The following is a 25,010-nucleotide window of genomic DNA, read 5'->3' on the forward strand; positions in this document are numbered from 1 at the left end:
TGGCATTGGATTATTGTCGTTTTCATTCATATAAAAACTGGAAGCGGAAATTTGACTATATTTTTGGATTTGGAAGATATGAAGAAGAATTGGCCCTATGTCGGCCCCTACTAACGCGATTGTGCAATGGTCGAACATCGACGTAGACCGTCCATTTCATCAGCTCCACTATTACTATTATTACTACTACTACTATTATTAGGGAATTACTAGCGTCCATCGCAAAAGGCTTTTCGCGGTTGGTCTGTTGCACGTCTGTCGCACATCAGACCAACCACCTCGTTAATGGAGACAACAGCTTTTGTCTCCATTCATGAGGTGGCTGGTCACGTGCAACAGACCAGCGGCGAAAAACCTTTTGCGATGGACCTTACCAAATCCCTTATTATTATTATTATTATTATTATGGTAGGTAAGCTGGGATTGAACCGCAGACATATAGGTTGAAAGCAAAGCCTTTACTATTGAACTAGAGGCTCAATACCTAAGTATTACTTTTTATGGGCTTGGCCCTTCTTATCATTTTCAAAAATAGTAGAAGACCACTGTTACGCCGCTCCTAAAAGGCACTTTTTGGGCTTCACTTCTGCCTCATCTACCTCATTGGATCTATTTTATGGAATGACAACCATAAATCCGCTCAAACACAGCTGAGAACAATATGATAGGATTAACCTAGGGCCTAGATCTATCAAACCCGAGTTAGTCTCCCACCAAGAAAGGCTAAGCCATCAATCTTAGTAGTCCTTTATCTTACACATGGGATATCTGTTCAGGGTCTAGCGAAGACCAGGTGGGTCAACTCGTAATGTTCTACATGATCAACAGTCTTGATTTCACATACATACTACTTATTGGACCAAAAACTTGATGCTATGACTTTTCATCTTTTTGATTTGATGGTAGAAAAGGAAGTTAAAAAAAAACAAAGTATTATGTGCTAATGTTGGCTATTACACGAACAAAAAGCAGCATCAACAGTCTCTGCGTGAATCTTATTTCTGTAACATCGCTTGGCCAACAATTCACATGCCAATTTGTGTTGATTTGGTATTTTGATCAGCGGGCCCACCACCAGCAAAAAGCACATGTGCTACATGTACGATTGGATCATGCCCGATGGATCCAACCAGATCGATCCTCTGATCTCACCTTTTGTCCTCTTGATTCGGCCAGTGTCCTGAGAATTTTTGCAAGGAGGGCTATTTTGGAATTTAAACGTGGAGCTCAAATTCGGCCAAATAAGATACGGTCTGAACATGGGATTGAGCATCTCTGACTCGTGCCACGGCCACCTTACCAAACAAGGAAAAGATATCTACGAGTCTACGAGGGTATGTTCGTGATTTTGTAGAATGAGTGGCGTCGTTTAGGTAATTGAATCGTTGGCGGTTTTATTGGGTAGCTGAGCATCCATTTAGGTGAGAACTACTAGTCTACGAGGGTATATTCGTGATTTAGTAGAATAAGTGTGGGCGTTTAGGTAATTAAGTTCCTCCTATGTCAGTGGGCGGTTTCACGGGAAAGAGAGAGCTAGCTTTGTTCGATTCTGGTAGTAGAAGACGAACGGTTTCGAGTCTCCCATTCGTTAGATTTTTGGGGGTTTTGTAGAGAGAGAGAGAGAGAGAGAGAGAGTTCCTTAATTTCTGAAGGATTGAAGAGAACGAGAAATTAAGTGTAATCATATGCGCTTTTTTATTCCGTAGAATTTATGAGATTTGTGTTTTTTTTTAGATCATTTCTGAGGAGATTTTGAGTTATAATGATATTTTTCACACGGAAAATCAGTAAATTCTCTTGGCATTTTTGGTGTAATTGTGGCAAGAGAAAAATATTTCCTTGACGAAATTATTGTTTCACACGGATTTCTCTGCAATGAAATCTCTTCAGATTTTTTTTTTTTAATTATGTTTGTATTCTGAAGAAATGCAATTTCTTTTTGCATTTCTTCTCTTTTTATTAAATTTATTTGAATTTCTGAAAATATTTTTCGTTAAGAGTTTGTGTAATATTGTTACTTTTATGAAGCTTTTCCTTAAAATTTTGGAAGAACTAATAGTTTTTATTTGTATTCTGAAGGAAATTTTCTGATAGACAAGCTTTGGCTTTAATCAGAGGCTGAACTTTCTTTTAAGTAAAGCATGGGATTGTTGAAAATGTTGTGAGGCTTGAACAAAGGGATTTATAGATTTAAAAGAAGTGAAGTTTCTGTATTGGAAAATTCCAGATCTTAGGCTAAAATCGCTTGAGAAAGGGGGGTGTCTGGGGAAAATTGAGGTGGATGCATAGAGGCTTTGATTTTTCTGGAATTAGGGTTTTGGGAAACCATGGAGAGGTTTCTGATGGAAACTCAGGCCGGTGGAGAATCTTTGTTTGCGACAATGATGTTTGCGGTTCTGCCCATAGCAAAGGTCTTCACCATGTGTTTTATGGGGTTTTTGATGGCATCTAAGTATGTTAACATCCTTCCTGCAAGCGGGCGAAAGCTTCTTAATGGGGTAAGTAAATTATAAGAAGTGTCTGGTTCTTAGATGATTTCTATGGAAAATAAATGTTTCTTCCCTTCTTTTTTTTTCCTTTACTTTAGCGGCGTGAACAAATATAATTGTTGGGGTTGTTGGATGATTATCAAGAAGTTCTTTTTCTTTAAAAAAAAAAAAAAATTGTTGCTAACTGAAGGCTTATAATTGCCTAGTTCTTTGCATCCTACTAGTAGAAATGGTCTTTTTTATGTTCCTTCTTGTGTGTTTCTATCTTTGGGTGAATGAATGTTTATTTTGCCTGAATTACTGGGTAGTTACAAAAGAGTAGAAATCTCTCTTCTTTTTTTTCTCTCTTCATATGTAACACATTTAGCAAAATAGAATAGAAACATACAAGGAATTAATTGCTAAATAAATAAATGATCCATAGATACACCTTCTCTAGCCTCCTCATCTGCAATCTCATCGACTTTTCAGGAAATGTGATTTCAATCTCATCGACTTTTCGGGAAATGTGATTTCAATCTCATTTTCTTCCCTGTTTTTTTGTTACCTTTTCAGCTAAATGAATGGGTTGCACTTGTTTGGGTTGTTGGATAACTACATCTACAAGAGAGTGCATTTCCAATTTTGTATTTTGATTTTTAAGATTAATGAACCATATAATTGTTTGGATTACTGGATAATCACTGAGGAGAAGAGTTTGTTTATTTGTTCTATATTTCTTTTATGATTTTTGTATGGGACTTTTACTTATAAATCCCTAATTTCTAAAATAAATATTCCAATTAGTTATATAGAATCATGATTAAAAATATTTACCGTAAGTTTAACATACATTAGACGTCGTAATTTTTTTTAGACAAAATTTCCCTTCGAGTAACTCTGAAGGACAATGTTTTCTGGAAAGCAAAATTTTCCTTTATATAAAAACTTCAATCGTTTTTAATATGTGAAACACCAAGGCTAAATTGTTGGCAAAAGTTATATTTTTTATTTTCTTAAAAGGCATTATTTTTGTCAACAAAAAGTCTGGTGTTAGCATTTATGGGAATTTTTGAAACTATCTTTCAAAGGGTTGAATCTTTTTTTTTTTATTTCATTATTTTTTATTACTATATGAGATGTTCTTTGCAAATTAGGCAAAATTCCCTTGTCTTTTAAGTTTCCCTCCCCTTCCTTTTAGCTAAACAAAGGCTTATTATTATTATCTGTACTATTGACTACCTATGAAAATTTACTCTTGTTGAGGACCTGGACATACGTTTGTGTCAAGTTTTCTTTGACCTCATTTCTTATGCAATAACCTTCCATTTTACTGACAAAAGGGGGTCATTTGTGGCTCTCATGAATTTATCTGTAAGTATGCAAATCAAAGAGGGTAGTAAGTTAAAACATGCATGCCTTAAGAGTCATCGGATTTCAGTGAACTAGGTAATTTGTGGTAGGATTGGTTTTTCCCTGATCTTTGTTTTCCAGTTTTAATGGTTTTTGTGACATGGTTAATTAACATCTTATGCCAATTTCTGTTACAGCTGGTCTTCTCTCTTCTCCTCCCATGTTTAATATTCTCTCAACTTGGAAGAGCTGTCACTTTACAGAAAATGATTGATTGGTAAGAATCATAGCTTTCCACTTTTATTGTGTTTAATACAGCAGTAATTGCCAGCTTGTAAGTGAAACTTGTCTATTTAATTGAAGGACTTGTTTAAACATTAATTTTTGGTTATGTTAGAGGTGACTCTGACTTTCAATAGCATTATGGATATTGTTCTACATCCTGCTGAATATCAGCAGATATATGGTGCATTTGATCTGAATATTTGCACTCTCAAAATAGACTAAATAAAAATTTATTAGCAGATTTAGTTAGTGTCTAGCAAGATCTGATGAAAAATACACCTAATAGAATCTAGCATTGTGGTAAAAAAGCCTAAAATCAACCAATAAATTCAATATTAATTGATGAAAATTTGTTGGTTATGAAGGTGAAAGCGTTTGTTTTCATAGCACATGAACGAACTTCTTATCTCTTCGGTTTTTTCCATGACGAAAAACATCTTGATGCTGAACATGCCTTTCTTACTGTCCAAATTTTAATTTTCTTAGCATTCCCATAAGTTGTATTGTAAATGTTTCACATGCAACTTCCTTGCCAAATCATTGCTTTTTTGTAAAGAACTTTTTCCTAATCTTTTTTAATTAATTTTTTTTTCTGAGCTGCAACAAAATGCTTCACCAATGTTACTGGGGTCGCCCTCCCACCCTCCGACCCACAATCCAAGGTCGCTGACCCAAAACGTGGGTCGTTTGCGACCTAGATCGCCAAAAATGGCGACCCGTGGGGGAGAGAGAGAGAGAGAGAGAGAGAGAGAGAGAGAGAACACTTATATGGACTAAGAAAAGAGCTGCACAATAGCTTATTAGTTTGTTCATGTTTTTATGTTTTTATTTCAGAACTGTGTAGTTATTTTCTGTTTGCTTTTGAGAATACAATATATGTTGGTACTTAATTTAGTGATATTTGGAGATCTTCAAATTTTATATACTATGGATTGTATTTGAACTGGAATTTTCATTTTGAATATATATGAATGGCATACACAAGGTTTTTGGTTTTGTTTATTGAATATTTGTAGTATGGACTATAGAATGATATTCTTGTCAAAATATAGGAAATTAAATAGAGAGTACCAGAGTGACCCAGATTTGCGCTCCAAATCCCGATGGTCTGGATTTGAGCCTTCCCCGATCAAACAAAAAACGTCTTATCCCGACCTAGATTTGCGCTCCAAATCAACCCTCGAGCTGAAATAGCGAACCGACTTAGCCTACCCTCATCGTACCGTGTACCGGGCTACCATCGTACCCCATACCCGTCCTTGTACGGCGTACCGAAACAAAGCACTTTCCAGATAACCTTGTGCTTCACCTGTGGCTTTGGCATGGAGGTCCCATGCAACACCATCTGGGCCATCTCTGTTGCATGTGTGCCACATTTGCATAGTGATCGGGGCTGTTGATCTGATTTAGGGCTACTCTGTGGATGGGCCAAAAATTGCATGGGTGGGCCTAGCTTAGTCATTCAACCAATGGAACTACCAACGGATGGTTAGAAAACAAAAGAGGAGCAAAGGTCAATTCCCAACAAGCAAAAGTAGAATGATGGGGCAGTTAGGGTCATCTGATTACCTTGGGTTTATGGCTATCACCTATTTACATTACGCCCACCATATCAATGACCCATATCATCTTCATCTGCGCCATGTGTACAATGGGGATTGCCTGGCATGGAATTCCATGCCATGCATGAAGCATGATATATATATTTTTTTTTTCATTTGTTATCTACTGAACTGTCATTCATAGATAATCAGATGACCTTTGGCAAAAGAGGAGCAAAGGTCAATTCCCAACAAGCAAAAGTATGAAATTCTTTTGCCAAAGGATTGCCTGGCATGGAATTCCATGCCATGCATGAAGCATGATATATATATATTTTTTTTCATTTGTTATCTACTGAACTGTCATTCATAGATAATCAGATGACCTTTGGCAAAAGAGGAGCAAAGGTCAATTCCCAACAAGCAAAAGTAGAATGATGGGGCAGTTAGGGTCATCTGATTACCTTGGGTTTATGGCTATCACCTATTTACATTACGCCCACCATATCAATGACCCATATCATCTTCATCTGCGCCATGTGTACAATGGGGATTGCCTGGCATGGAATTCCATGCCATGCATGAAGCATGATATATATATATATATTTTTTTTTTCATTTGTTATCTACTGAACTGTCATTCATAGATACTCTTGTAATGAAGTTGGGATTTCAATTAAAGACGATGAGCCAACTACTACCCAAAATATATTGCTGTCTTAGGAAGAGTTGTTTCAATCCAATCGTTTACAATTTGGAGGGAGCATACTGGCCATATTTCTTCATTGGTTTGAAAAGTGTATGATTTTTGTGGCTGTAATTTTTTCTGGAAAACGGTGGGGGCTACATCTGTAGGTTTGGATCCACAAAGTTACTGAATCACGTTTCTCTATTTTTCTTTTTCCTTTATTATTTTTTAATTAGCTGGTTGTAAGTTTGGTAGTGTCTGGTGATGGTGTGTAAGTAAATTATTTCTTTTCACCTATTCCTCTAAATTCCTTCATGTGACTGACAATATCTTCTATCTGCAGGTGGTTTATTCCGGTCAATGTTGTTCTTGCTACCATATCAGGTTCCCTAATTGGTTTAGTTGTCGCATCCATTGTTCAACCCCCTTCTCAATACTTCAAGTTTACCATTATCAAAATTGGAATCGGTTAGTTGCTTCATTCAAAAATTACAAGCCATTAGAATGTTCTGCATTTTAAGGTTTCTGATTTCTTAGCATCCTTACCTATTTGTTACTTTTGATTATTTGTGTTGTTCTTTACTTTCCACTTTAACATTCGTAGCCTACCTTAATCTATTTCCAAATTTTATGTGTGATTAACCAGAGTTGGCAGATATTATATTATATCTGGGCTTATTACATTGGATTGGGGATTGGGGGAGGGAGATGTGATCTTAAATGCCTTAATGCCTTATCCCCATGAACACCAACTGCACAAGACAAGGGGTTCAACTTTTAAAAAGATGTCTTTTGGCCCATCAATTGTGGCATGCCCATACTGCCAATCCAGCGGCAAGAGTTAGTAATGCATGATCTTAAAGAAAAGATTAAAAGGAAATTAAGGCTAGGATTTTGAAGAATTAGGCATAATGGAATTAGGTTTTTAGATGTTGGGGCTCTATATATAGGACATGGAAAATGGATTGAGTGGGGTTGATTGGCTTAGGCGACGGTTCTGATTTTTTTAAATGGAGTTTTTGCTAAACTATTATGACCCAGTGGTACGGGTGAATAAATGAGGGTTCGATTATAGGAATAGCAAAGTTTTGATGGAAAAGATGGTTTTTAGGGTTTAGGAAATCAGGTTTGTCTACTTTCTGATTGAATACTATATATTTAATAAAAAGAAAGACAAAGCAATAATAAAGAGAAGAAAGGAAGAAGATTGGAGAATAGAGAAGACTAGCTTCACGATAGTATTCAAAGTTTCTTGGGGGGAATGATTCACACCTTTTATTGATTTGAGAGAGATCTCAAGAGAAATTGTGAAACTCTTCAGTATGTTGAAGAAGCCTTAGACATATGTCGTCTTTCCCATTGTTTTACTCTTAATCCTACTCATCAAACATCCTAAACTCTCAAAATAGTATCCTCATACTTTAAATAACTGTAAGACAACCCTATATTATGCTTGGACACAAACTGACTGCAAAATTTACTCAAAATATATACTTATATAATTATGGTATCAAACAAAAAAAGTGATGCCAAAAATATAAAAAATAACCCTGTTAGAATGGAAATGAGATAATGAGAAGAGTTAGAGACTAGCTCCCCCTCTTTATGATATTTATATATTAGAATTATGTACAATTACTAAACTGCCCTCGGCTTATTACATATGTCTAACACTCCCTCTCAAGCTGGAATGTAGTATTATACATTCCTAGCTTGTTACAAATGTCATTGAGTTTAGATTTGCTTAAGGGCTTGGTAAACACATCTGCTAGTTGATCTACAGATCGAGTGAAGTTAACTAGAACTTCGCCCCTCTGTATCCTCTGGCGAATGGAATGACAGTCGACCTCAATATGCTTAGTCCTCATGAAATACAGGATTAGTAGCAATGTAAATGGCAGCTTTATTATCACAATAAAGTTGTGCTGGAAATGACAATGAAAAACCAATCTCAGGTAGGAGAGATCGTAGCCAGAGAAGCTCTCCACTCATGTGTGACATAGCTCGATTCTTTGCTTCTGCACTAGAATTGGAAACTATATCCTGCATTTTACTTCACCATGATACAACATTACCCCCAACAAAGGTACAATATCCTATGGTGGATCTGTTGTTTGCTGGAGAACCTGCCCAATCTGCATCACAAAAGCCTTCCACACAGGTATGTCCATGTTTCTTGAATAGGAGACTCAACTGAAGTAACATGGGCTAGAAACATTAGGTACCTGAGGGGCAACAACTGTTATCTCTGCTAAGAGGAAATCTGCTCGGGCACAACATCAGATGTCGTCTGTTTCGCTTGACGATGATTGGCCTTAGTAGCAGGTGGTGGAGGACACGTTGCATCTGTAGGAGGACAAGGATGATCAAGAGGATTTGGAATGACATGTCTAGTAAGAGGAATCGGCTGCGCGGAAATGACAGAAGTATCTTCTATAGGAGGAGGAAAGAACGGCTCCGACTCAAAGAAAATGAGTTAACTGCAAAAGAAAGGGAACAATACGTTGCATTGTTAACAAGGAATAAGGATTGCTTTGAATGGAATTATAAACAAATGCCAGGGTTGGACCCTAAAATCGCAGTGCACAGGATAGAATTGCCGCCGGAGTAGGGACCGTACAATGATATAAACATACGTCTCAACCGTGGATAATAGCAACGATAGCCTTTCTGGTTTCGAGAGTATCCCAGGAATACACACCTTTCTGCCTTGGGATCCAATTTATCAGGACCTGTAGAGAGATTATGGACAAAACAGACACATCCGAACACTCGTAGACTCATAGGAAACGGCTCACCAGTCGGATGAAGGATGAAAAAGGGGGGATAGAATGGCAATGTAGTGCATTAGGGCACTAGGAAAAATAGAAAAAGCTGTGAAGGAATAGAAAATAAGCGATGTAAATGATGGTTAGGGTTAGGGTTTTAAGAACAACTAGAATAAGGTGGGGGCAGGGTTTTAGAACATGTGTTTGAGTAGGATAGAGGGTGCAGTATTGATTTGGGTAAGGGAGAGGGGATGCGGCACTGACTTGGCACTGGAGGAGGCCGCACTATTCACGGGTACTGTTCAGGCGTAATGTTCAAGGCACTGTTCACGGGTTAGGGTTAGGGCTTGGGTTTGGAAAGGATTGACTGATGGATTTGGGGTTAGGTTAGGGCTAGGGTTAGAGTCAGGGTTAGGGCTTTGGAGTGGAATTGTCGATCTTCAATCTTCAATCTGGAGCTTCGCTTGGGTTTGTGGTAGAGACGGGGATGGGTTTGTCAGAGAGAGAGAGAGAGAGAGAGAGAGAGAGAGAGAGAGAGAGAGAGAGAGAGAGAGAGAGAGAGAGGTGGAGGCGAGGTGAGGCGGACGTGGTAGAATTAGGTACAATGACTAAACTGGCCTCAGGCTTATTTCATATGTCTAAAAATCCCACTGGACCAAACATGGAGAAATCAAATAAAAGTAAATTTGCAAGCTAGATTTCCCAAGTAGTCCAGTGCTCCCTATATTTTCTTCATCTTCGATCCCATGTAGGTCCCTCAACCTACTGGAGGTTCCATGTGGGTCTCGCTTCACAATTGTAAAGCATGGCCTGGGCCCGACTACTTAGCTGTTGTTTTCTGCTTCTTTTGTATGTTTTGAAGGGCTGATCCCTATCATTTAGCCACATCTTGGGCTGACTTATTAGTTGAAAAGTATGAAGCCAATTTGCCAGTAGCATCTTGCCTTAGTGGCATCTGTGGAACCTGGGTAGTTATAGGTAAGTGCCACGTATTTGTGGAAATTCTGCTGCTTACTTGTGACCTTTATAGATTAGGTTATTCTTTTTAGGTTTCAGATGAAGGTCTGAGGGAATCATGTAGGGAGTATGGAAGTAAAATTTTTATGGGTTTGTGGTCTGAAATTTGATGCCTAAATGTCTCTTCCACTGGATATCTGGAAATCAAATTCCTCAATACCAAGGGATATATAACATGACCTCTAACTCTGATGTTTATGCTCAATTAAATAGATCTTTGCAGTTTTATACGTGCCAAGAAGCAGCTGGAAGACAATTCGTGAATCAAGCAAAAAAACTGACAGACTTGACACATAGATGCATGGTTTTAAATTTTGACCGAAATTTCGGATTTCGGCCCAGACCGAAACCGAAACGTACCGAAACCGAAATAACCGCGGTTGAAATTTTGGAAATTTCGATCAAAATTTCGTAAATTTCGGTGAAATCTGTTATAAAATATTATTTTTTTATTCCTTTACAAACTTTCTATCGAAATTACCGAAAATTTCGAATGAAATTTCGATTAAAAATCTGCCATTTCGTGCGCTTGTACCGAATTTCGGGATTTCGGCTGATATTTTGGTTTCAGATAAGTCTGAAATTTTAGCTGAAACCGAAATTTAAAACCATGCATAGATGTAGCTAGAAACAACCTCATTATTGGATTTGCAAGTCTTAGTAATTTCAAGGAAAAATGTTATATATCAATTTTAGAAGGTGACAAATCCAGTGTCATCCTTTTAAACCAGAAAGTATGCATGATTGATGATGTACTTTTTTTCTTTGGTAATATGTAATGAAATTTCTGCCGAGAGCATTTATATTGCCTTGTCCTTTCTCATACACATCGTTATCGAATCTCAAACAAACAAAAAAGAAAGTAACCCAAAATCTGCTGCCAACAAATGGGAGTAGAAACTACCTCACTCAAATACCATCAAACGCCTGGAAAGTAGCAAAAAATTGCTGCATTATCCCAGTTCGCAATTCATGTATTTAAGCAATTGTGGTGAACCGTACTGCGAACTGGTTCACATCGTACCCATTCACAATACAGTGATATGGATAGCGAACTGGGTTTGGGTTGAAGAGTCCTTATTAAGTACAATCGCATGGATGGCAAGACTCCTGAAACTGCTATAACTCCAACAAAAAAGGAGTTTAAACAAAGATGGAAGCTTATTTGTGTTTGGGTTGGGCTTTTCCCCCCCAAAATTAGATGTGGTCGTGATACAATCACAATACTTGGAGTTCATGTCATCCGTAGGGACTGGTCCTACTCCCGAAGGGCGTGGGGACATCCTACGTCATTAAAAAAAAAAAATAGAAAAAAGAAAAAACTTGGAGTTCATGTTTAATTAAGAGTTTGGGTAATTTTAAATAAGTTCTAGGATTTTTGTTTGGACAGGACTTGATTGCTTGCATAGTTTGCAAGTTATGGGTTCAAGTAGAGTAGATTTGTAATTCCTTGTTTAAATGTATTTGTAGGTAGAATTCAAGTAGGAAAAGAAGAGCAAATCAGTCCATAAATATAGGTTGGGAGGCGGCCCAAATGGATACAAACAAATTTTATTGGAATTAACTCATCTTTTTTTTTTTTGCTGGGAATTTCCGGATTTGTGCATTGATCTCTTTAGAAACTTCCTCTTCAATTTACACTTTGTTGTGCTTTTGTTTCTTTTGATTTTGTTGCTGAGATATCCTTAATCTGAAGCTGGAGTAAGGCTGAGCTCGCACAGGGAAGTATTTTGTCAAGTTCTAAATTTCATACATTATTGAATTTAGTGACTTGAAGTTTTATTTCTGATGTGAACCAGCAACATGCCTAAGGTTATATCTTTTGGCTTATTTTCTTGAGATTTTGGTGTCTGAACTTCGTATTTGACCTAATTTCAGCATATTGAGTTATTTAACCTCGAGGCATTTCCCCAGAAGGGATGTGACAATAAATCAGACAAAACAAGACAACCTACAAAATCCAATCTCAAATCTGCAGTTTCTACAGTTTGATTCTTGTAGGCCTAGATTATTGAAATTTAACGTAACATACAAAATAAAAGACGGAACTGTTCCATCATTGAAAATCTTGATCCTCTTCCAAAGATTAGTCATTGTTGTCATTATAAATTGGCTTGTTGAAATTTTCTTGTAGATCCTCGTGTTCATTGTAATATTCATTGGAACAATTCTCTAAAAAACTTTGGCATATTTGCCTTCTTTTCCAAATAATTATCCTAGTCCAAATCATGAATTTCATTCTTTGATTCGGCATAGCTTTCTTTTTCTTCAGCAACATGTTTAAGGAAGTTTAAATCTTCTTCCACAATGGAGGTTTTGTGTTCTACTCTGTCTCGTTGAGTTTGGTTCCCCAAACTCCACTGCATTCTGCTTGAACAGTTGAGCGACCAGCAACTTCCATGAATAGACAAATTCATTCTTTTACAAAATTCAGAAACAAACTCAAAATCAGGTAAAACGGATGACAACAAATCATGAATTTCATTCGTTGATTCTGCATGGCTTTCTTTATCTTCAGCAACATGTTTAATGAAGCTTAAATCTTCTTCCACAATGAACGTTTTGTGTTCTACTCTGTCTCGTTGAGTTTGGTTCCCCAAGCACCACTGCATTATGCTCGAACAGTTTAGTGACCAGCAACTTCCGTGAATAGACATGAATTCATTCTTTTACGAAATTCAGAAACAAACTCAAAATCAGGTAAAACAGATGACAACGAAGATGATTCAGGAATTGGTGTTACAGTGGTGGAGCTTCCGTTGTTGAGGTCTCCTTCAATTGTGGCGGTCATTCATGCAGTGTTGGCTGGAACGGACGGGTAGTAATTACTCTCGGGCCCGACTTCAATCATGGCAATTGGCAGAGAGTTCTCATTCAGTAAGGGCCCCAGAACGAACGGGTAACGGTACAGCTGCCAATCACTCTCGGGCCCGACTTCTAGAGCTGTCCCATGCGTAGCTTCCTCTGTCAAGGTGGGGTCAAGGAAGATCTCGAACCCCGGCATTCTCTTCCGTAAAACGTGATTTTACAATGGCTTTGGAAATCCACAGTACGGGAAGTCATCATTTTCCTTGCTGAAATGGCCGTTTAGAGTTCTTCTGTACGGTCCCCCTGGAATCACCTCCCCTGCTCTTCTGGCAGTGGCTCAGTCTCGTATGTTCTTTTTCGTATGGGTCTTCTCTTCTCTGATAGGATGGTAACCGAGGCCAAACTGCTGTTGTTTTGCATTTTGCATTTGGACTTCATTACCATCTCATTTGGTTGGGGCTGGTTTCCGCCTTGATTACCACCTGATTGAGTTGTGGACTTTTTTGGAAGATTTTCGACTTCCATCTAAACAAGTCCCTCTTGTCCATAACACAATAGTTGAAACTCTATTTTAATTCTATCTGCCTCTTTCGTCAAGGCATTTACCCATCTTGTGACAACATGAACATTGGTTAGTAGTCCTTTGTGCTCCGTTGTAATTTCCATGACCTCAATTCTTCACAACCATGTTACCAAACACATGTCATAAGATTGAATTTCGATGATTCCATTTAATACAGAAGTTATATGCTCGATACCAAATTTGGTGCAGCAAAAACTGCAATTCATGATTGTAGGATTTCAATTTCATATCCCATAACAAATACAAGACATATCTTGGAGGCACAAAGATGGGAGGAAAATAGTATGATTGCTGTTTCAACAACAAGACATGAAAGGAAACGTATAACTTGATTGAATTTCAAAACCTATAATAATGAAAAAAACTATGATCTGTGCACATGGATTCATGTGTCGAGTGTTACACGGATATGAGGTGTCCAATACAACTCCCCTAAAAATCTAGAAACGGGGACACACCGATATGTGTACTTACATATAAAATTATTGATTACTATTCATAATTTGAGGACACACCAAGATGTGTACTTACATATAAAATTATTGATTACTATTCATAATTTGCAATAAAAGAGAGATATGGTACTCTTAACAAACTAGTAAATCTTATAATTTTTCTTAATGGTAGCCAAATATTATAATGAAAAGACCGAGATGGTCGAAGTACAAGAGGCATTACAAAGTGAAAACGAGCCAATGGCTCATAGAAAACAAGAAAATCAAGGCGGCAATGTATCAAACAGAGCCAAAGCTTCTTTAGAGACTCCTTCTCTAGCTAAATTGTCCGCCACAGAGTTGGCGGATCGCCGAACATCATGGAACACTATCGAGGAAGGTCCAAATCTACCAAACATCTCGTCAAAGAATCTATCAAACCTCCACGGGTGATTTTGAGAGCCACTTAGCCATCGAATAACATTTAGGGAGTCTCCTTCAACCACTACTTTATCCGTTTGGTTTCGATCCAATAGCTTAACCCCTTGGTGAACAGCTCGAACTTCTGCTTCCGAGGCATCCGCTACTCCAATTGGCCCTGCAAAGGCCCAAATCACTTCCCCAATATCATTTCTAAGGATGCCGCCAATTCTGCTAGACCAGGGTTCCCTAGACTCGAACCATCAAATTCAACTTGAGGAAGCCTGAAGGAGGCAGCTGCCAAACTTGATTGGTCTTTTGGGAAGGGGTAGAGCTGAAGCAAATTTCCTAACATGCTTCCCACAAGTCATAAGAAGATACAAATTTGAAGCAAGGGATAATCTTTGCCTATGCACTTGTTAGAGCGATTGCTTTTATGAATACATATGATGCATTTTTTGAAATGCCTCTGAACAATTTGGCATTTCTTTCTTTCCAAAACACCCAGGTAATAGCTAGAAATGATAGATTCCAGAGGATTTTCCCTTTTTTCTTCTAGGGACCAGGGACCATGAAAGAAGCAGATCCATAATGTTTTCAAGGAAAACCCATTCTGTCCCAAATCTACTTAGCAGTTTGCTCCATACTTCCCTTGCAAATTTGCAACGGAGAAGAATATGATTTACTGTTTCCCCATCCTCAATGCTTAGAATATGATTTTCGCTAGTAAATCTTATAATTAAGAAACTATAAGTATCAAAGAAACATGAGATGATCAAATAACAGTGCATTCATCAATCTAATCTAGTTATCTTCAGTCTCCAATATGCATCGAGAAAGAGAGACTAATAGGAGACAACGAGTATAATTTTAGGAGAAGTGTTTGCTTAGTGTTTTAGATTTGGGGGAGGAGGGATAACAACAAATATTGGTTAAAGAAGAGTTAATATTAAAATAAGAGTTAATGATAAATTATTTCACTTGACACGGTATTATAACGTCTCAACACGCCCACATTAACTTTGGAAGTTCTAACAATACGTTTCCAATTGTTATAAGGAGTGTCGATATGTGTCGACACATGTGTCGGCTGAAAGTTCGAAATGTCGGCTAAATCATAGAGAAAAAAACAGTCCAAACTTTGTATTAGGCTTTTTTACAACTCCAAAAGTTTCTCCAAGTGTTGACTTGTATTTCTAGGTAATTTTCAACATCGAAACAGATCTAAAGGATTTCTAGTTTAACTCAGATTTGAACTATACTCGAAATAATAACTTCCAAGCTTAAAACCACTGCCCAAATATGTTAAATTGAGACTTCTAAATCTTACCTAAAATATTCCGAAATTTCAAATAAAAACCAATAAAATTCATGAAATTTCTCTGCTTCAAATATAATCCTTCCCCAATTTCTAGTTTGAAGGACCTATGGATTTTTGCTGCATCAAGATTTCGAGTTGGTTGATTCAGGTCTGAGCTTTTTATCGCATCAATGTCCGGTAAATGGTGAATATTGCTTTAACCATTTCATTGAAATGACATTAGTTGATTTTTATTTTGTAAGTAACACCTTGAGGGAATTATTGATGCTTTTGAAGTGATGTAAGGTTAGATCTATTATATGGCAAAAGGCAGTGAGATTATTTTATAATTTCCCTATTTGAGATAGATGATTGTAAAAAGGTTTTTTCCCGATTCTATAAAACTACCTATGCGAAACCACTTTAACTGTCATGCTGCGCTTTGTGCTTCATTCTTTGATTGTTTGAATTAGGATAATTTGTTGCCCAATTTCATTATTTTGTATATTGAGCTTCTACATTTTTCTGTGTACTTGTTTTCCTTAATTTGACTATATTCCTTTGCTGAAGTGAAATTATTACCACTTTTACCTAAATATTTTATATTATGCAGTTGCCACTATATTAGGTATAAGGACACTTGTGCTATATGCATCATGTTTAATGTAAACTTGAATCGCGTCCACATTTTCATAGTTTAGCATTGTTCCCACAAATGGGTGCTTTATCCCTTTTTTGAAGTGAACTGATTTTCTGCTATTGACCTTAGTGATGTTTTGATTGCTTTGGAGTATCACTTATAAAATTCTTTTCATGCAGGGAACATTGGAAACATACCTCTTGTCCTGATCTCAGCTTTATGTCGAGACAAATCCAACCCTTTTGGTGACACAGCAAAATGTAACCAAGATGGGAATGCCTATATCGCATTTGGCCAATGGGTAGGTCTTGAAACATACCAGTGTAGTAGCTCAAGCATCCTGAGACATGAACTCCTTGACTCGACAAGGAACTCCCCCGAGTCGACTCCTTTTTCCCTTGGCCGCGTTCCGCATTGCACCACATCCGCATTCCGCGTTTTGCCCTACATAGTCATTAAACTCCTTCGACTCTCCCAAGTTATGACCGCGTCAACCTCGTCAACCGCATTCTTGGCCGCGTCCGCGTTGAGTCGACAAGGATTTTTCCTGGCCGCGTTCCGCGTCAAATCCGCGTTCCGCGTCAAATCCGCGTTTTTAAACACTGCTTTAAACGTGTTTTCTTCTCAAATTTTTTTTTTCGTAAAAGCACAACCCACCCTCTCTTAATAAAAACCTTAGCGCCTCGACCCTCCACCCTCGAACAACAACCCCCTTCCCCTTTCTTCTTCAAGTCTCTTAATAAAAAACCTAACATCTCGAACCTTGATCCTCAAAATTTTCATGAATATATATACATAATATATATATATATATATATATATATATATATATATATATATATGAGGAAACTGTTTCTGAGCTCGAGCTCAGATAGCTTATCTGAGCTCAAGCATCAAAAAGTCATGTGGTCCCACATTTTTGTGGTGATCCAAAGCATTCATTAGAAAGGCTCTTGCACGGATAGGGTGTGTAGCCCATTTTTTCCCTTCACAAATGGAAGGGTTAGGATGATCCATTGGACCTTATTCCTGATTTTTTGTAGGCACCCTATCCATGCAAGGGCCTTTCAAATGAATGCTTTGGATCATTTAAAAAATGTGTGTCCACGTGAGTTTTTGAGCTCGAGCTCAGATAAGCTTATCTAAGCTCGAGCTCAAAAACACTTTCCTTAGATATATATATATATATATATATATATATATATATAGAGAGAGAGAGAGAGAGAGAGAGAGAGAGAGAGAGAGAGAACGGTTTCTACGCACAAGTGTAGATAAGTTATCTATACACTAGCTTAAAATACAGTGGAGGCCCACATTGTTTGGGTGATCCAAACCATTCATTTGATTGGCCCTCACATAGATAGGGTGTCCACAAAAAATCAGCTCAATTGAATCATCCTAACCCTTCGAACCGTGGAGGTAAAAACTGGACAGATTTGTGAAGGTTTATACACGTCCATTTTACCTCCACAAATCGTAGGGTTGGGATGATCCTATGGTGCTGATTTTTTGTGGACACCCTATCTATGTGAGGGCCAATCAAATGAATGGTTTGGATCACCCAAACAATATGCCCTCCACTGTATTTTAAGCTACTGTGTAGATAACTTATCTACAGTTGTGTGTAGAAACTGTTTCTCATATATATATATATATATATATATATATATATATATATATATATATATATATTCAAATTTTTATTTTTATTTTATTTAATAAAAATTGCTGATTCCACGAATCCTGCTTTTTCACGTTGTCCGAATGCGACACTTTGAATCTGTGTCAGATCCCGACATGCGAATCCGAATCCATGCAATATGGTTAAAAAGCTATTAATGAAATTTTCATTTATAAGATATTTAATAGTTGAAGGAAATTTTACATTTACAAGGTTTCAAATAACCTCAAGGCTTGTCAATGGTAACCCATTTTTTCCCATTCTATTTAGTATAGATAAAAATAACAAAAAAGTAGAGGAAACAAAATATTGACAAACAAAGGGTGGCATGGTTTAACACTTCATAAGTATTACTAACGTCATGCGTCAAGGCAACCAATGCACTAAATGCAAGATGCAGTATTTGGCACATTTAAAGTGGTAAGTGCAGGGGGAGAGTGGGTGATGGGAGTATTGTGAACTTAGCAATTCATTAAAAAAGTAGCTGACCATATTTTTAACATATTTTCCTGCTTGTGTGTTCAAAAACTCACTTGATCATATTGGAACTCAGCTCCCTTTGTTGGCCAACGAACTCCACCACATTCTTCTTTCATTAAACATCTCCGGATAAAGATTTTTCACAGAATCCCCACAAGTTGTTCAGTAACTAAACAAATTCAAACTTTGAAAGTTATTCCTTTCAGCATATGCCATGCACTCCTCTCTATTAAATAAAGGCATGGTCTTTGCTCAAGGCATTAAAATCTATCATTTTATGTTAATAGTACACTAGTTTGCAGACATGATTCACCCTGGTTGTGGGAAGTCTCAACTTACAGATTCATACTTAAATGCTTTCATACAGACTAGATTTATTCATTTTATTTCTATCGGAAGCCTATATTTATTCTCCATTCTTTACCTAAAAACAACTTTGGCTTAAATGAAAAATATGTTTATATCGCAGGTTGGTGCTATCATTCTATACACATATGTATTTCAGATGCTTGCACCTCCAGGAGATTCCTTTGATACCAATGAAGCGAGTAAGCTCCCAGTGAAGGCTGCTCCACAGAGTAGTGTGCCCGAGCAAGTTCCCTTGCTACCTTCACCAGAGCCTGAACCAACATATTCAATCATTACAAAGAGAGGAAAGGTTAGAAGAAGCTTATCTTTATATTCACTTAGTGCTGTTCCACTCATGACAGTGAAATAAATGCACACTGTAGGTTCTCTTTTTGCTATTGATTCAAGTAACCCACTTTGTAATTATGGCTGTTTGGTTGTGAAACTTCATGAACTCTTTCTCCTAGTATGAGCAAGTTGCCCATTCCTTAGGAAAGTAACTTATGTTAGTTCAACCTTTAGGGGCTGTTTGCATACGTGGATTTTAGAATCTTGGATTTCCTCAAAATCGTAGACGGGAGACGAGAGAACAAGGAGACCAGCCATCGCTTTCTGATTTCTCGCCCTTCTTTCCATGAGCAAGAGAGTAGGAGATCATCCCATGTTTCTTGGTTTTAGAAATCTCAGGATGGGGGAGACATTCCTAAAACCTGGATTTCTTACTGAAAATCCAAGATTCTAAAGAGAAGTGATACAGACGGTCTTCTTCTTCTCTTGTCTACCATCCAGGATTTTGAGGAAATCCAAGATTCTAAAATCCGCATATCCAAACGGCCCCTTAAGATTTTCAGATTTTTTGTTGCAAGCGCACTAGAAGAAAACTGAACTTGTTTGGACAAGAACCTTCAAAGAATAATCATAACAAACACCCATCCTAGGGCAAACATTCACATTTTTAATGAGTAGAACATCAGAGATATTTGAAGTTCTATATTTTTGAGTTCATAGTAAAATCAATAATTAGTAGAACGGTCAAAAGTTATTAATGTCATGTTGTAGCTGACCATGATCCGACAATTAATCTTACCTGATGCTAGATTTACATCTATTTTACTAGCAGAGCTGTGTTGTTATCAGACCCAGAAAATCAGCATGCTATCACCTCCATATGTTATTATATGAATTTTAGTTCGTGAAAGCATAAAGATGTTAGAGGTCTTGTAAATTACTAGGTTTGTAGTAAAACTATACAAATAGCAATGAATAATTTTAACTTCAATAAAATATATAAATTTGCATTTTTCCTAGGTACCAGGTTTACATGTGTCAGCCCCATGGTTGCTATGATTAACTGCCTGGAAAGATTTACGTTATATAAAATGTTTTCATTTGAAATTCAATTTTTTCAATACTCAACTGTCAATATGTAATGTCATTTAGGTTGCACACAGTATTCGTAAATACTGGCAGGATTTATTTAAATATGCAGGTGTAATTATAGAAGGCCTAAAATAGAAGTGAACATGTTGAAGAATGCGGACACTGCATTGTAATTAAGGTCATGCATAACTCGATGGATCTCTTGACTTTCAAAACACATTTTTCAACTGGAGATTTTGGTCATATTTCTCAAAAGTAATTTTTGGGTTAGCTAAATTAAGTTGATAGTCAGTTTTGCTCAGCTGAAGGCCTTTTTTTGTTTTTGGCATTGATTTTGCGTTCACTGATTTTTTGTGCTTTCTGATGCAGATAATTGCCGCATTAGATTTTCTTTTTGAAAAGTTGAAGATTGAGCAAATTTTACAGCCTCCCATCATTGCTTCTGTATGTATAGACGTCTACTACTTGAAGATCTGATTGATTTTTTTGGTACCTTGGAATTTGAGAAAATTTCTATTTTATGCTTAAATGTTATCAATGATGATAATATCAAGGAAAATTCTGTATCATGGACTATCATCTTTGTTACTAGCCCAGATAACTTGTAATGTCAAAAGCCTGTAATACTAACACATTGGTTTCATATGGTCCCTATTGTCTGTAGGTGCAGAAAGTCAAACCAATGATGTGCCGCCCATATAGTTTAGTTATCAGTCATATCAGCTGATTGATACTTTGTGTATCATGCAACAAACACGTGCATGTTGTGGTTGCATAAAAACTTACTTTGATCCCTACAAAACTTTCGTTCTTTTGAATGTTTTCACTTTCCTCTAGTGGGAAGCATTTTATGAAAATTTCTGACCATTCTCCTATGAATATAATGATAAAAGCACAAATCAAAGCTTTAATAACAAATCAATGTATGCTAATTATTGACATTCTTTGACTTAGACCTATGTATGTGTCTTGTATTTGCTCATTTTTTATTTATTTTGTACTTTTTTTTGTTACAACCCAGATAACTTGTGATGCCAAAAGCCTGTGATACTAACACATTGGTTTCAAATTTTGGCTGATAGGAAATATACCGATTTGTCAATGGTCCTATATGATATGGTCCCTATTGTCCGTAGGGGCAGAAAGTCAAACCAATGATGTGCCGCCCATATAGTTTAGTTATCAGTAGGGGTGTAAACGAGCCGACCCGAGCCTGGCCAGGCTCGGCTCGGCTCGTTAAGCTCAAAAGCTTGGCTCGGGCTCGGCTCGGCTCGGCTCGGCTTGGTCAGGCTCGCGAGCCTTACCGAGCTCGGGTTATATTAAGTTCACACCCCTCATCTTCCCTGGACAGCCCTATCTAGTGTAATTTGACAACTTTTTTTACACTATGGGGGGTGGTCCAAGTAACAAATGGGGTTCCAAAAATGAAGTGACATATTTTGCCTCCCCCTTTCACTCCCTAGACAACCCTTTTAGTGTATATATTAATATAATATATATATATATATATATATATTTAAATATATTAAATTCTTAACGAGCCTTAACGAGCCGAGCCGAGCCGAGCCTGGCCTAAATCGGGCTCGGCTCGTTAAGGATTCGAGCCAAGCTCGAGCGAGCTTCCGAGCCCGAGCCAAAATTGACACCCTTAGTTATCAGCCATATCAGCTGATTGATACTTTATGTGCATCATGCAACAAACACGTGCATGTTGTGGTTGCATAAAAACTTACTTTGATCCCTACAAAACTTCCATTCTTTTCAATGTTTTCACTTTCCTCTAGTGGGAAGGATTTTATGAAAATTTCTGACCATTCTCCTATGAATATAAAGATAAAAGCACAAATCAAAGCTTTAATAACAAATCAACTCAACTCAACTCAACTAAGCCTTTGTCCCAAACTAGTTGGGGAGCTTTAATAACAAATCAATGTATGCTAATTATTGACATTCTTTGATCTAGACCTATGTATGTGTCTTGTATTTGCTTCTCTGTTCTTTTTTTTGTTCTATTGCCTTCTAGTATATTTTTATTGTATTTCTGATTTAGAAACTAAGGGCTGGCAGCGGGGCGGGGCGGGGTCGGATGTTGCATTCCCTGTCTCCGTCCCCGTCCCCGCTTTGGGGATGTCGTGGGATCCCCATCCCCGCCCCGCGGGGAATGTTTTATCCCCATCCCCGCCCCCACACACTAAAAGGCAAAGGCCAAAGGGCATGTTTTGAATTTTTAAATTTTTTTTTTTTTTTGAAAATACGTTTTATATACTGATAATGGGGTAATGTAAGGTATTAAATCGGGCGGGGCAGGGTGGGCCCAGAGCCATCCCCGCCCCTGCTCCGGGGAATTTTTAAAATCCCCGTCCTCGTCCCCACCCAAATCGGGGAATCCCCGCCCCGTGCAGAGCGGGCCGGGGCGAATCCCCCTTTTTTTCGGGTGTAAATGCCAGCCATATACTCTTTGGTTAGATCAAGTTATTAATATATTGTGTTCTAGTAACTTAACTAAGTTGTACTATTAGTATAACAATATGTCAAGGACAGGATTCTCGAGGCTTGCGTCAAGGGGATCCTCTATCTCCCTTTTTATTTGTTATTGTTGCGGAAGCCCTCAGCGTGCTGTTGATGAAAGGCCGATTGGAAAGTCTGATTTCAGGGGTTAAATGTAGCGAATCTGGGATTGAAGTCTAGCACTTGCAATTTGCGGATGACACCCTTCTCTTTTCCTCTCCCCAGGCCTCAAAGATCCTCAATCTTAAGGCAATTCTCAGGTGTTATGAATTAGTAACAGGGCTTCGATCAAATTTCTCAAAATCCAGACTTTACGCTGTTAATATAGACGAGGAAGGAGCTTCTAGTCTAGCCAATATTATGGGGTGTTCGCTGGAGAGTCTGCTTGCATCTTATTTGGGATTGCCCTTGGGAAGAGGTCGACCCCATAAAAGTGCATGGGATCCCATTGTGGAACGAATCGAACGACGACTTGATACATGGAAGAGGAACTTGGTATCTAAAGGAGGCAGATTAACCTTGATTAAGGCCGTATTGGCCAATATACCGATGTACCAGTTATCATTATTTAAATGCCCTGTGTCTGTTGTCCAGCGTATTGAACAGATTCAGAGAAGATTTTTGTGGGGGGGATCTGAGCAGAAGCGGGTTATGGCCTTAGTGAATTGGGAATTGGTTTGCAAGCCAATTCAAGGAGGAGGCCTCGGAATTCGAAGGATCAAGCAGGTAAATCAAGCACTGATGGGAAAATGGATGTGGAGGTTTGGTGAAGAAAAATCAAGACTATGGACTAAAGTAATATCAGGGAAATATGGTGCTGCTCAAGGTGATTGGGTTACTATGAATAGCTTTAGCAAATCTGGGGTGACAATATGGAGGGATATTCTGTGCCTAACTCCTCTATTTGATCGAGGAGTTAGGCATAGAGTGTATTTCGGCAACAGGGTCTCTTTCTGGTCCATGAGGTGGTGTTGGAGTTCCCCTTTAAAAGTTTTATTCCCTGACCTCTTTTTAGTTGCCGTTGATAAGTCAGTTTTAGTGAAAGATTGCTATGAGCGACTCGCTGGTAAAGTTATCTGGAATCCTCTCTTTCGTCGGAATTTTTTTGATCGAGAATTGCCCTCGGTGACAAATCTATTTCAGACTCTTGATCAGATCTATATAAGTTCTTTAGGGGAAGACAGAAGGTTGTGGGTATTAAACTCTTCAGGATGTTTTTCGGTCAAGTCTTTCTATAATAGTCTGTTGCCTTATGAGGAAAATGCTCTGGTAGCAAGGGTATGGAAAATAAAGGCTCCTCCTAGAGTATGTTTCTTTGGATGGTCAACGTTAAGAAATAGAATCCCAACGGTGGACTTTCTGAGAAAGAGAAATATGCTGATTATTGATCACTGTGCTATGTGTATTGAATCAGGGGAGTGGGTAGACCATATTTTCATCCACTGTAGAGTAGCTCGGGAGGTCTATGCGAGGATTTTAGAAAGGTTTGGTATTAATTGGGTGTTTCCATCCTCTCTTCCAGACTTGTTCGCAGGCTGGTCATGTACACCATGGGGCAAAAAAGGTAAGCGATTGTGGTGGCTTTCTCTAATGGCCTTCTTATGGGTTATATGGATCGAAAGGAACTCTCGAGTCTTTGAAGGGAAAGCTAAATCTCCTTACTTTCTATTTATTAAGGTCATTGCTCTTACTATTTCTTGGGCTCGAGCTCTTTCGTTATTCCGATTCGTTTCGGCCTTCGAATTGTGGGAAGGGTGGGGAGTTTTTTGCAATAGCAAGGAGAATATTAATGTTTCCATCCAGCACTGGTGCCCTCCTCCTGAAGGGATAGTCAAATTAAATTTCGATGGCTCAAGCTTGGGTAACCCTGGCCCAGCAGGGATTGGTGGAGTATTAAGAGACAGTGATGGTCGGGTCTTTAAGGCTTTTTCTGGTCCAATCGGCATAGCAGATTCGAACGAGGCGGAGGTAAGAGCAGCGCATCAAGGTATCCTGTGCTTGGCAAGGGGCCGATTAGAAGTTGTATTGTGGAGGGTGATTCGTTGAATGTTATCAGATGGCTTAGGGGCCCTAGGTGTTCTCCGTGGCGTTTTCTTCATTTCTTTGACGAAATTAAAGATATCTTACAAGGGCTTCAGGTATCTTTCCAGCATGTGAGAAGATCTGCTAATGATGTGGCCGATAAGTTGGCGAAAGATGGAGTTTCGAAGCAGGATTTCGATCTTTATGATTTTCTTCCTCCCTAAATGTATCTCCCGGGATAGTTTAAGTTCCTTGGGTGTTGTTTGTTTTTCTTGTATTGTTTGGG

General features: G+C 38.1%; 1 protein-coding gene across 2 annotated transcripts in view; it reads left to right on the plus strand.

The window, feature by feature from the left end:
- Positions 1–1,519: 1,519 nt before the first annotated feature.
- Positions 1,520–25,010, plus strand: part of LOC143880273 (protein PIN-LIKES 6-like) — a 49,836-nt gene continuing 26,345 nt past the window's right edge. For both annotated transcript variants that reach the window (XM_077383117.1, XM_077383116.1), the window contains exons 1-7: positions 1,520–1,677; positions 2,080–2,498; positions 4,019–4,098; positions 6,679–6,803; positions 16,485–16,606; positions 18,936–19,124; positions 20,564–20,638. In XM_077383117.1, coding sequence (XP_077239232.1) covers positions 2,328–2,498; positions 4,019–4,098; positions 6,679–6,803; positions 16,485–16,606; positions 18,936–19,124; positions 20,564–20,638 — 762 coding nt within the window. In that variant the 5' untranslated portion in view covers positions 1,520–1,677; positions 2,080–2,327. The remainder of the gene's footprint in view (positions 1,678–2,079; positions 2,499–4,018; positions 4,099–6,678; positions 6,804–16,484; positions 16,607–18,935; positions 19,125–20,563; positions 20,639–25,010) is intronic.

This window comes from Tasmannia lanceolata, unplaced genomic scaffold (genome assembly GCF_043159265.1).
Source record: "Tasmannia lanceolata isolate RefF3 unplaced genomic scaffold, GAP_Taslan_0.1 ptg000006l, whole genome shotgun sequence".
Taxonomy (NCBI): Eukaryota; Viridiplantae; Streptophyta; class Magnoliopsida; order Canellales; family Winteraceae; genus Tasmannia; species Tasmannia lanceolata.